Below are 13409 nucleotides of genomic sequence, written 5' to 3'. Positions count from 1 at the left end.
CTCAGAGGAGTGGCCAACCTCAGGCCTGCTAAGATCCACAGATATCCTTCCTGGGACTTGCCACGGGTTCTCCATTCCCTTACTCAGGCACCCTACGAACCCCTGAAATCTGCGTCCCTCAGGTACCTATCCTTTAAGGTAGCATTCCTGGTGGCGATTACATCCGCCCGATGCATATCTGAGTTGGCAGCCCTCTCTATCAGGCAGGACCTCTGTCAGTTCCATCAGGACAAGGTGGTTCTGCGACGACCCCACCTTTCTACCCAAGGTCAGTTCCATGTTCCACAGATCCCAGGATATTGTCTTACCTTCCTTCTGTCTCCAACGGGAGCACCCCCTGGCAATTAGATGGCACACTCTGGATCTTACTAGAGCGCTAAAAATTTATATTCAACGCACAGGACCCATTCGGAGGTCTGAAGCACTCTTCGTGGCCTATCATCCCAGATCCATGGGATCCAAAGTGTCTTCAACAGTAATAGGCCGTTGGATCAGAGGGACCATCTCTAAGGCCTATGAGACAGCTTCCCTCTCCATTCCAAAGAATATTACAGCGCACTCCACCAGAAGTGCTGCCACATCTGCTGCTTGGGCGACTCAAGCCCCGTTGGAGGAAGTCTGCAAAGCAGCCACTTGGGCCTCGCCAAATTCCTTCATAAGGCACTACAAAATCGATTCTTACGCCTCAGCGGACGCTGCCTTCGGCAGAAGGGTACTCCAATCCGTTATCTCTCACGATAGCAATCTAATCCCACCCTAGGGACCTATCTATTGGGTATGTCCCACGTGACTGCTGGACCCACTCCTTCAGTACGGAGAATAGGCGTTGATTGCTTACCTGAACGCCTCTTCTCGTACGGTGAGTGGGTACAGCAGTCACTTCCCTCCCTTTTGTGTGGTCTTCTATGACTTCTATTCCTTTCTTCTAACACATGAGAGTTGAACATTATGGAGCTTCACTACTGAGCCTAGTCTACGGATTCGTGAATTCTGGGGAAGGTGCGGATCCAGCAGGCTTTTTTAATACTAGGCTCAGTCCCATCGGATTGGACAGGAGCAACCCATGTGACTGCTGTACCCACTCACTGTACGAGAAGAGGCGTTCAGGTAAGCAATCAACGCCTATTTTGTTCTCTTTTTGGCTTGTTGATTGTTTCTGTTGCATAGTCCGTAGATATTATTTATATTTATCTGTTCATTGATAGGCTTCTAGAAGATTCATAGCCCAGGATCTTATAATACATCCACAATTGGGGGCTGCCCAGCTTCATCTTAAATCTCTGCAGCTCTCCAAGTTGCAATATGTCTTCAAACGATTAGCTGAAATCTGCTTCCCTAGCAATTTCCACCCATTATTTCTAGAAGAATAGAATAATTCTGTTTCGTCTTCCTCATGATAGCCAGTCCCACATACGTATATCAATTGCCCATAATTTTCTTTTTCAGGCATAGTCATTGGTGAGGGCAGCAAAGGGTGGGAGAGTGATGCAACACACAGCCATATGTCATGATGCAAAATCTGGCATATGCGCTTGTTGGGACACCACAATGTAACTGAGATTTATGTTGAAATCTCACTTTACACGGATCATCGTTTTGCCATAATCTCAGTTTGCCACCTATGCTTGTGTTTACCGGATATCCAAATTTACTTCTTTGAAATGTTTTTTAATGAGATTTGCCTTTTACTTCCCTTATCAACCTACTAAATTTTTTCTCTGGGCATATTCCAGTTTTTCAATCTCCTTAAAATGAGATGCCAGAAATGGAGAACAGTACAGTGGTACCTCATCATACGAACTTAATTGGTTCCAGGAGGAGGTTCGTAAGGTGAAAAGTTCGTAAGATGAAACAATGTTTCCCATAGGAATCAATGTAAAAGCAAATAATGCGTGCAAATCCTTCAGGAAAATCCCAAACTTTAGAAGGGAGGCGAACAGAGGGCAGGGAGAAGCAGCTAAAGGGGGCGGGTGGAAGAAGCAAGGCTAGGCTAAAGGGTGAATGGGAAGGAAGAAAGGCAAGGGGGGCACCCCTCCCTTTTCTTTCTTAAAAAGACACCCTTTCAGTTGCTTTGCAAGCACGCTGTTCTCTGCAAAATGTTTCCTACTCCAAGCAGCCCCTCCCTTTTCTTTCTTCAAAAAAGGGGAAAAAAATAAACCCCTTCATCCCAGCAGCAGCTGCTTGGGTTCGTAAGGTGAAAATAGTTCGGAAGAAGAGGCAAAAAAAATTAAACACCGGGTTTGTATCTTGAAAAGTTCATTAGAAGAGGCGTTCGTAAGATGAGGTACCACTGTATTTCATGTGTAGCTTAATATAGAATAGAATATATCTATTGTTTTTATTGCATTTTTCAAAAAAATGAATGTGAAATGAGCATACTACACATCACAACCTGAGCTTTCCAGTTCGTGATTTCCGCAACTATATGTTGATCCTGTATCTTTTAACAAGACTTATAAGAAAAAGTGTCTGATTGTTAGGGACTGCAGTTAGGTGGGGAGGCAAGACTAGAATAGCAGGGATTGGTTGATTTGCCAATTTACTTTTACAATAGGTGATGCCCAATATGGCAGCCATTTTGTGAATATTCGGTTTCTCCATAAGAGCAGCCATTTTATGACTCTAAAGTGTGATCTGGAAATTTCCAGTGGTGCCTACCAGCTACTAGCCTCACTCCCCCAATTGATTGGAAGTTGTGTCAGGAGAGTGCAATTACTTACGAATCAACGTTTGTTTTAGCTCTCATTTACAATTTAGGTTTCCCAATCAAATTAAGATGGTGACCACTGCATAAATTAACTGTGGAAATAATCAGGAAAATGACCTCTGGATTGCAGGCTGCTATTCATAATTGCTTTGTTATCTCAGGGAAATCTGAGGGTAATGGCAGGATGCACATCACCCTTTGTGACTTCATCGTTCCTTGGGATTCCCTCAGTGCCACCCAAAAGAAGAGTCTCAACCAGCGGTATCAGATGGGCTGTGAATGCAAGGTAAATCCAAATTTATTTACTTATTTTTTTTATTTTTGATGAAGCTCCAGAAGAGACGTCTAGAGTGATGCTGGAGGACCAGTAACTTCAAGTCTGGCCGAACCCTTTTAAGAGCCTTTATTAGGACTTATTTAGTGGCGATATGGGTGTCAAAATGCTCACATTTCTCCGCACTTATTGCATCTGTTGATTCTCACCAAGCTGCCCTATTTAGGGTGAGTCGTTCCCTCCTTAGTGTAGGGGGAATGGAGGAGCCCCTGCAGTGTAGAGCTGAGGAGTTTGCTCAGTTTCTGTTGGATAAAATAATTCAGATTTAGATGGACCTGGACTCCGATTGGGCAATTCCGACCGAGATGACAGGGGCAGGTCTTAGTCCTATTATATGGGATGAATTTGGGACCTTTGCACAGATTCGTCTGGTGCACTAATTGCAACCCTACTTGGATCAGGAGGTTCTCTGCACAGTCACTCATACCCTTATCACCTCATGGTTGGATTATTGCAGCACAATCTACATGGGGTTGCCCCTGAAGAGTGTTCAAAGACTACAATTGGTCCAGAATGCAGCCGTGCAAGTGGTTGTGGGTGCACCACCTAGGTACACTTACATTACACCAATCCTTCACAATTGGTTATTACCAATTGGCTCCTTATTGGTCTCTGGGCTCAATTCAAGATGTTAGCTATTACCTTTAAAGCCCTACATGGGTCAGGGTCAGGTTATCTTCGAGACCACCTTCTACCTCATAGTTCCCAGTGACCGGTAAGTTCCCACAGAGCTGGTCTCCTCCAGGTCCCATCAGCCAAACAGTGTCGGCTGGCGGGCCTGCAGGGAAGGGCCTTCTCTGTGGCTGCTCTGGCTCTCTGCAACCAACTACCCCCTGAGATCCTGATTGCCCCCACTCTATTGGCTTTCTGGAAAGCATTGATGACCTGGCTTTTCCAGCAGGTTTGGGCATTTGATCTCGCAATTTTACGAGGTCCGGCTTTGAATGATATTTATGTATGTATGTGATGTTTTTAACTGTTTTTAATCTTAGTCTTTTATGATGTTTTAAAATATATTTTATATCCTGTTGTAAGCCACCCAAAGTCCTTCGGGAGTTGGGCGGCATAGAAATACAAAAAAAAATAAAACAAATAAATAAATAGGTGAAGAAGAGTGAGGATAGTCACATTACACTCACCAGTGTTCCCTCTAATTTTTTTGGGGGGTGGGCGGAAAAGTATAGTGTCTGAGTGGCAGTCCCTTTGGGACTGGGCGGCACAGAAATAATAAATAAATAAATAAACAAACAAACAAACAAACAAACAAATAAAAAACCCACCCTGTTTTGCCTCAGAGAATTTCAAAATAAAATACTGTACAGTGATCCCTCGAGTTTCGCGATCTCGAGCTTCGCGAAACGCTATATCGCGAGTTTTCTACCCGGAAGTAACACCACCATCTGCACGCATGCGTAGATGGTGGAGTTTGCATTACCGCCGGGCAGATCAGCTGCTAGGCGGCCAAAGGAACCTTCCCTGGGTCTTCCCGCCGGCATGGGAGGCTTCCTAGCACCCCCCCGAACCCCCAACCCGGGTTTGGGGGGGTGCTAGGAAGCCCCCCATGCCGGGGGAGACCTTTTAAAACACCCGTGCCGCTTCCCAGCTGAGTCCTGAAGCCAAGCGCAGAAGTTCCAAAGGCGCTTGGCTTCAGGACTCAGCTGGGAAGGGCGCGGCTGTTTGAAAAGGTGGCAGTCGGCCTGGGGGGCTTCCCAGTACCCCCCCCCAACCCTGTCTCCTGCCGCCGGTTTAGCCAGGAGAGGAGCGGCAAAGTGACTTGGAGGAATGGGAAACTCAAACCGCCCAGTTTCAGCTTTCCATTCCTCCACGTCACTTCGCCGCTCCTTCTGGCTGGTGGGGGGGGGGAGTTAGGAAGGTTCTACTTCTCCCCCCCAGCCAAAAACTCAAAGCCTGTCTCCTGCCACACAGTTTAGCCAGGAGAGCAGCGGCGAAGTGACTTGAAGGAATGGGAAACTCAAACCGCCCGGTTTCAGCTTTCCATTCCTCCACGTCACTTTGCCGGGGGAGTCTGGGAGGGAAGATGACGCGCCGGCAGCACAGGGGCGAGGGGTGGGAGGCAAAGCTCTGCGGGTACAGCCCCTTTCGGCCAAGCCTCCCCCCCCCCCCCCGCCAAGCAGCCAGGGAAGCCGAGCCGGGCGTGACGGCGGCGGCGCTGCTGCTCCGGTCGCCCGATCGTGTCCTGCCTCCTGCGCCGATGTTCCACGCCCGGCTCGGCTTCCCTGGCTCCGTGGCCGGGGAGGCTTGGCTGAAAGTGGCTGGAGCCGCAGAGCTTTGCCTCCCCCCCCCCCTGTGCCGCCCGCGCGTCATCTTCCCTCCCAGACAAAAAGGCCACCCTTCGGCTCTGCAGTTCCAGCCCCTTTCGGCCGAGCCCACCCGGCCAAGGAGCCAGGGAAGCCGAGCCGGGCGTGGCGGCGGCGGCTTCCTTCGGGGGCAACGCCAGCAAGAGGGTCTTCGCCCTCTTGCTGGCGTGCGTGGGCGGTGGGGAAGACCCTCAGCTGCTAGGCGGCCCAAGGAATCTCCCATGGGTCTTCCCCACCGCCCACGCACGCCAGCAAGAGGGGGAAGACCCTCTTGCTGGCGTTGCCCCCAAGGAAGCCGCCGCCACCACCGCTTCTTCTTCCTTGCGCCCCCGCTGCCTCTCCGCTCTCTTGGGTGGCGGAGCGAAGAGAGCGGAGAGGCAGCGGGGGCGCAAGGAAGAAGAAGCGGTGGTGGCGGCGGCTTCCTTCGGGGGCAACGCCAGCAAGAGGGAAGATGACGCGCGGGCGGCACAGGGGGGGGGGAGGCAAAGCTCTGCGGCTCCAGCCACTTTCAGCCAAGCCTCCCCGGCCACGCAGCCAGGGAAGCCGAGCCGGGCGTGACGGCGGCGGCGCTGCTGCTCCGGTCGCCCGATCGTGTCCTGCCTCCTGCGCCGATGTTCCACGCCCGGCTCGGCTTCCCTGGCTCCGTGGCCGGGGAGGCTTGGCTGAAAGTGGCTGGAGCCGCAGAGCTTTGCCTCCCCCCCCCCTGTGCCGCCCGCGCGTCATCTTCCCTCTTGCTGGCGTTGCCCCCGAAGGAAGCCGCCGCCACCACCGCTTCTTCTTCCTTGCGCCCCCGCTGCCTCTCCGCTCTCTTGGGTGGCGGAGCGAAGGAAAACAAAAAGTTTCCCTTTCTGCAGCTCCTGCCTCCCGCCCACCCAAGACAATAAGAGCGGAAGAAGACCCTCTTCTCCAACACGCCCCGAGGAAAGCGGGGGGAAGGGAGGAGAGAGAAGGAAGCCAGGCACGAAGAGTGTCCCTCTTGCTGGCGTGCGTGGGCGGTGGGGAAGACCCTCAGCTGCTAGGCGGCCCAAGGAATCTCCCATGGGTCTTCCCCACCGCCCACGCACGCCAGCAAGAGGGGGAAGACCTCTCCTCCCTTCCCCCCGCTTTCCTCCGGGCGTGTTGGAGAAGAGGGTCTTCTTCCGCTCTTATTGTCTTGGGTGGGCGGGAGGCAGGAGCTGCAGAAAGGGAAACTTTTTGTTTTCCTTCGCTCCGCCACCCAAGAGAGCGGAGAGGCAGCGGGGGCGCAAGGAAGAAGAAGCGGTGGTGGCGGCGGCTTCCTTCGGGGGCAACGCCAGCAAGAGGGAAGATGACGCGCGGGCGGCACAGGGGGGGGGGAGGCAAAGCTCTGCGGCTCCAGCCACTTTCAGCCAAGCCTCCCCGGCCACGCAGCCAGGGAAGCCGAGCCGGGCGTGACGGCGGCGGCGCTGCTGCTCCGGTCGCCCGATCGTGTCCTGCCTCCTGCGCCGATGTTCCACGCCCGGCTCGGCTTCCCTGGCTCCGTGGCCGGGGAGGCTTGGCTGAAAGTGGCTGGAGCCGCAGAGCTTTGCCTCCCCCCCCTGTGCCGCCCGCGCGTCATCTTCCCTCTTGCTGGCGTTGCCCCCGAAGGAAGCCGCCGCCACCACCGCTTCTTCTTCCTTGCGCCCCCGCTGCCTCTCCGCTCTCTTGGGTGGCGGAGCGAAGGAAAACAAAAAAGTTTCCCTTTCTGCAGCTCCTGCCTCCCGCCCACCCAAGACAATAAGAGCGGAAGAAGACCCTCTTCTCCAACACGCCCGGAGGAAAGCGGGGGGAAGGGAGGAGAGAGAAGGAAGCCAGGCACGAAGAGTGTCCATGAGGGGGAAGAGACCCCCGCGCCGGGCAGGCCCACCGAAGCGGGAAGAGGGGGCGTGCGCCCGGGCCTGGCTAGAGCGCTTGATCTGCGGGCGCCTTAAAAGGGGGTGTGGACTCCTGGGAGACCTTGGCGGTGGAAGGGGACACACTCGAAGCCTCAGCCGCCTGTCATAAGCGTCCTCTGAGGGAAAAAGAAAGAGTCCGAGCTTGCCGTCCGGAAACGTTGAAGCGCCCTCACAAGCAAGAGGGGGAAGACCCATGGAAGGTTCCTTGGGCCGCCTAGCAGCTGATCTGCTCGGCAGCGCAGGCTGCTGCTGCGCTGCCGAGCAGATCAGCTGCTAGGCGGCCCAAGGAATCTTTCATGGGTCTTCCCCTCTTGCTGGCGAGGTGAGCGGGCGGGCAGCGGACAAGTGGCGGGCAGCGGGCTGGCGGTGCGGAAGTAAAAACACCATGGAAAAGTGGCACGCATGCGCAGATGGTGTTTTTACTTCCGCACCGCTATATCGCGAAATTTCGATTATCGCAAGGGGTCCTGGAACGGAACCCTCGCGATAATCGAGGGACTACTGTACTGTGTGTCTATAACAGTGAGCTCATAATAGGGCAACTCTATCAATATCAAAATGCCACTTAAATAGTTGAGCTAGTTTCAAACTAGATTTTGATTTTCTTTCTCTCTTCCTTACTCCCATTCTTTTTCTTTCTCTTTTCCTTCCTCTCTTTTTTCTATCTGTTTCTCTCTCTTCCTCTCTTCCTCTCTCTCTCCTTCCCTCTCACTCTTTCCCTCTCGGCTTCTGGGCAGGTTTGGAAAACTCTGAGTTGATGATGATTTTTAAGTGAGCGATTGCTCACTGCTCAGCTTAGAGGGGACTATGACACTCACCTTGCTCTTGCCACAGGTCATCCGTGAGTGTGGTCAGTGCCTTCTTCAACTTGTAACCTGGCCTGAACCCCTTCAACTTTGGACCACCTGTGAGGAACAGAAGATGCTTGTTCTTTTAGTCCATGGTTCCTATTTGCTCTTTAGTTTGCTTTCTTGGAGGCACTGGCAGAGTAAAGTATTTATTCAGTCGACAAATTAACCTACCCCAATCCCCAAGGATCTGGGTGATATACAGCCTCAAAACAAAAACAAAAAGGCCATGGTGATTAGTAGCAAAATCAGAATCTTAATTCAGAAGGCAGGCCAACATGAAACAGATTTAACTTGCTTCCAGAATTGCAAACAGGTAGGGCTGCCTGGACTACTGCTGGTGAATGATGCACAGACGACTAGGCAGAGTTCCTTGTAGATTCTTATACAGTGATACCTTGTCTTACGAACTTAATTAGTTCCGGGACGAGGTTTGTAAGGTGAAAAGTTCGTAAGACAAAACAATGGTTCCCATAGGAATCAGTGGAAAAGCGATTAACGCGTGCAACCCCAAAACTCACCCCTTTTGCTAGCCAAAGCGCCCGTTTTGCGCTGCTGGGGTTCCCCTGAGGCTCCCCTCCATGGGATACCCCACCTCCGGACTTCCATGTTTTTGCGATGCTGCAGGGGAATCCCAGCAGGGGAAATCCAGCAGCGCAAAAATGGGCACTTTGCTGGCAACGGAAGTCCGGAGGTGGGGTTTCCCAGCGAGGGGAGCCTCAGCAAAATCACAGCATCACAAAAACACAGATGTCCTCGAAACCCCACTTCCGGACTTCCGTGTTTTTGCGATGCTGTGATTTCGCTGCTGGGATTCCCCTGCTGGGATTCCCCTGCTAGGATTCCCCTGCAGCATCGCAAAAACACGGAAGTCCAGAGGTGTCCCATGGAGGGGAGCCTCAGGGGAATCCCAGCAGCGCAAAAACAGGCGCTTTGCTGGCAACGGAAGTCCGGAGGCGAGGCATCCCAGCGGCGGTGGCGGCTTGGGTTCATAAGGTGAAAATACTTTGGAAAAAGAGGGGGGGAAGGCAAAAAAAACCCCGGGTTCGTATCTTGAAAAGTTCATATGACGAGGGGTTCGTAAGACGAGGTATCACTGTAGTTGAATGAGATCTAGGAAGTGTTCTACTCTGATCCAGCACCCTGTCCAAGGTTGCATTATTTGGGGCTTTAAAACACTTCAAATTGGACCCAGAAGCCTAATGGTAACCAATGTAAATCTTTAAAATGCACATGATTCCATACTGATGGTATTGTCTTGCTGATAGTCTTGCATGCTAAAGCAGACTTTATGTCAAATTGATCGGATATTTGATCCAAAATGCTGCAATACCTGGGACCTGAATGTAATGCCAGCAGGGTCAATCAGATCTTCACTTGTAATGCTCAGAAATCATGAAGCTATTAGTATTTTTTCTCTCTCTCTGCAGATTTCCCGCTGCCCCTCCATCCCCTGCTATGTCTCTGCTCAGGACGAGTGTCTGTGGACTGACTGGGTGACGGAGAAGAACATCAACGGGCGGCAGGCAAAACACTATGCCTGCATCAAGCGGAGCGATGGTTCCTGTGCGTGGTACCGCGGAGTGGCTCCCCCTAAGCAGGAGTTCCTTGACATCGAGGATCCTTGAGTTCCTTTGGCACCGGCAGCATGGCTTGCAAGGAATTAGATCGGTCCACATTTGACATCACTTCCTGGAAACAGCATGAAAACAAAATCTTACGGGCAGGCCAATAGTGGTGGGCGGAGAGTGCTAAGGAAAGGGATGCTGAGGCCATTCGTAAGCTATTGTTTCTTCTGCTTCTTCCCCTGTGCTGCTCCAGGGAGTGTCTTCTTACTCTATGGATTTCAGCCAAGGTATAATGGAGGAAGGCAGCATCAACAGTACGATTGGCCGAGAGGTGTTGTCTCTGATTCTGGGTAGCAGGCCTACCAGGTTCTTACTGTCTTGAGAGACATCCCTCCTTGGGAAGAAAACTCGCAAACCCTCCCTTTCCCACTCTCCCACCTTTTGCCTGAGTCAAAACCCCTCCTCTTTCCACCTACGAAATTATTCTACACTTACTTCTTTAGAGTCATTCCTTTCTCTTAGACACATATAAAGAAACACATGTGGTGGGCTGACACTTAACAAGCATTTTAGGCTCCATGAAAAGTGGTGATGCCATCAGTCCAGGGCATCCTTTTGCACTGGCAAAGAGAAGAGTGGTGTTATCTTCCAAGGACTAAGCGACTCTTTGAAAATTGACTATCTGAGAGAGACTGTATCCTCTTTCAGGGGCAAAAATTGGGGGTGGGTACGTTAATTATGTTACAAAGTTAATATATATATAGCTTGGAAGACATGGGAGATACATGCAACTTTTAGCTTTGCATCTGGAATGATCAAATTTCAGTTTTTAAAAAAGTATTTCAGGATATGGACGTACTCCATATTCTTGATCCACCACCTTTTTCGTATTTGTGCCATTAGTGTAATTCTGATGTCAGAGTCTCTTAGGTTTGCTATTTCTATTAGGATTTTGGAACTTGTAGACTTGTCACCTTCCTCCTGATCCTCTAAAGTTCTTGGCACAGAATGATTTTTAATGAGACCGACACAGCTCCAAGCCCTACGACCTGCTGAATGGGGAAACTAATTATTGCAACAAAGAATTCTGCAGAAGGCAAACATGTGGTCTTCTCAAATATGTGATTAGGAGAGCTGGCCAGTGATGCACACACATTTATTATTAAACTGTGATTATAAATGCTCCTTTGGGTCAATGACAAAACCCTCCGTTGTCTGAAAAAGGAGTATTGTTCAGTCCAGTCCTTTCATTCCCTCTTCTGATCTTCCCCTTTCTTTCCTGGATTTCCCCAACCTGTGTGACCCCCACCTTGGGATTCTCAGACCTAGATCTGAAGGATACTCTCACTTATTCTTAGCCAGGCCTGCCCCCTGTGGCCTTTTCATGCTGTTCATCAAGGTAGAATTTAAAGATGTCATACTGGGCCAGTCTGTTGATTTCAATATATTTTTAAAACAAGAAAAAGGAAAAAAAAAATCTGTTCAGTCCAGTATAAGACTCCTGTTTTACTTCCTGTACGGTTATATCCTATGTGACATTTACCTTCTTTCTCTCTGTTGATACTTTTTGATTTTTAATTTTTTTCAGTTTGTTTCAGCAATCAGTTGTATCATTCCTCTATTATGTTTTTTTTTATGTCCTTTAGCGGTTAGATTTGCACTTATTACTTTGTAAAGGGGTTCTGCGTTGGAAGCTTGTAACATACAGTGGGGAAGAATGTCAAAATGTATGGAGGACCATGTTCCTTCCCTTATTGCGGGATGCCAGTGGAAGCAGTATTCTGTTCCGGTCTTCTCCTCTGGTTTCTCCTGCAGCATGTGTAAGTTTTTTACAGAGATTGGAGGGTGGCAGCAACATATGACTGCTTCTTGCTAGCCAAACTGCAGCTCCCAGCCTGCTAGCAAGCAAACTAAATTGGCCATTTAAGTAGCGGTTGAAAGCAACCCCTGCAAAAGACCTATTTATGGAAAAACAATAAAAAAGACACCTCAATTGGCTTAATTTATAGCTGTGGGTTTTAGTGTCATGCATAACTTTCCCTGAAGCACCCACAACAGAATAGTTTCCCCTCCATGCCAGCAATTTGAAAATATTTAAAAATAAATAAATAAAGTTTACATTATTTTCAAATCTTTGCTTAGTGAGTATGAAAAAATAAATTAACTTGCAGCCGTAATTTAAAGCTTTTTGGGGAGCAGCTGGGGTGGGAAGATTGTTTGGTGGGTAGAATAATATGGGGTGGGTTGTTTTTGTTGTTGTTGGATTCTGAAAGCTGAGATTTTCTTGTGCTGGGAACACATGAAAGTTGCTGAATAGACAAGCAGACTGTGCATGTCTCTGACGCTTTGTATAATTCGTATGTGGACACTTGAGTCTCCGGACAATAAACAGTATTATCAAAGAAAATGGAAACAGGCTCTTTTTGGGTGGTACGCACTTTGTTTCTGCTGAGGGGTGGCCAAAATTCCTGCAAGGCCTCTTAACCACTTAATAGTTCAGAACATTTGAATGGAAGAATGCAGGAAAATCAGTGAAGGACCCCATTCCCTCTCTATAGCCCCAGCATCAGTGGCTTTAAATTTCCCCCTCCCGTCTATTTTCAGTATTTCTCTCATGTTCTTGATGTTCCCTTCCCAATCCAAAATTGGAGTTGCCAATTATCTGAGTGATAGCAATTAATAAATCCAGCAATACTGTTTAATAGTACATCAGGCTCCATACTGTATATATACTGTTCAAAAAACACTTAAACAACACTATAACTCCAAGTAAATCAAACTTCTGTGAAATCAAACTGTCCACCTTCAACTTTGTACAGAACAAAGGATTCAAGAGAATATTTCATTCATTCAGATCTAGGATGTGTTGAGTGTTCCCTTTATTTTTTTTTTGAGCAGTATATAACACACACTCTTCCCTCAGTTTAGCAGGACTGCAAAATTACAAAAAGGATCTCGGGAATTCTGCTTATTCCTCCTGGAATAACTTAAAACCAGTGCAATATAAAGTGCCCTATTTCCAAACAGAGCCAATTTGGTTTAGTGGTTAGGGCTCCAGACTAGGAACTGGGAAACCATAAGTCCTAGGCCTGTCTTAGCTATGAAGCTAGTTAGGTGAGTGAGCCAGTCACGCTTCCTCTGCCGTTGGAAAGATGTAAGGGCAAATCACTTCTGAAATCTTGCCAATTAATTGCTCAGACATGTCCAGTGGCCAGTAGTCAAGACTAAAAGGCATACCCCACTCCAATATAATTTTTGTTTCACTTATTGTGTAGCAATCATTCGAATTCTTGCAGCTCAGATACAATACCCCTAACTAACTATGCACAATTCCAATTGAAGCTCTCTACATATCTTACGGCAGGGTTAGGATTGGAGTCCCTAACTCAATTTCATTGAGGGCTGTGTTTCATCTCAGAGGGCCAGGTGGGTGGTGTTGTCAGCTGTGGCCATTGTTGGCATGGCCAGCTCAACATCTCATGTTGGGGCACTATGGCAGGACATCCCTGAAACATTCTCACAATCTACCCTCCTTCCTTCCTTTCCTACTTTCCTTATTTTTCCTTTCTTGTTCTCTTCCCATCTTTCCTTCTTTTTCTTTTTGTCTTTCCTCTTTCTCTTCTCGTTTCCTGTCCCTTCTTGCCCGCTCAAATACAAAAGGGGAAACGTTTCTTTTGTTTTGTTTTTAGAGCCCTCTGCCAGAAAAAATGGAGCTTTGCTTCTTTCCAGGCCAGCCCCATGG

General features: G+C 49.2%; 1 protein-coding gene across 1 annotated transcript in view; it reads left to right on the top strand.

Moving 5' to 3' along the window:
• The window catches only part of TIMP2 (TIMP metallopeptidase inhibitor 2), a 56782-nt gene extending 44708 nt beyond the window's left edge, over positions 1-12074 (top strand). The window contains exons 4-5 of the mRNA XM_070740157.1: positions 2869-2993; positions 9530-12074. Of these exons, the coding sequence (XP_070596258.1) occupies positions 2869-2993; positions 9530-9727 (323 nt within the window). The 3' untranslated portion in view covers positions 9728-12074. The remainder of the gene's footprint in view (positions 1-2868; positions 2994-9529) is intronic.
• Positions 12075-13409: the final 1335 nt, after the last annotated feature.

The sequence above is a fragment of the Erythrolamprus reginae genome, chromosome 2 (genome assembly GCF_031021105.1).
Source record: "Erythrolamprus reginae isolate rEryReg1 chromosome 2, rEryReg1.hap1, whole genome shotgun sequence".
Taxonomy (NCBI): Eukaryota; Metazoa; Chordata; class Lepidosauria; order Squamata; family Dipsadidae; genus Erythrolamprus; species Erythrolamprus reginae.
This window is presented reverse-complemented; position numbering and strand designations above follow the sequence as displayed.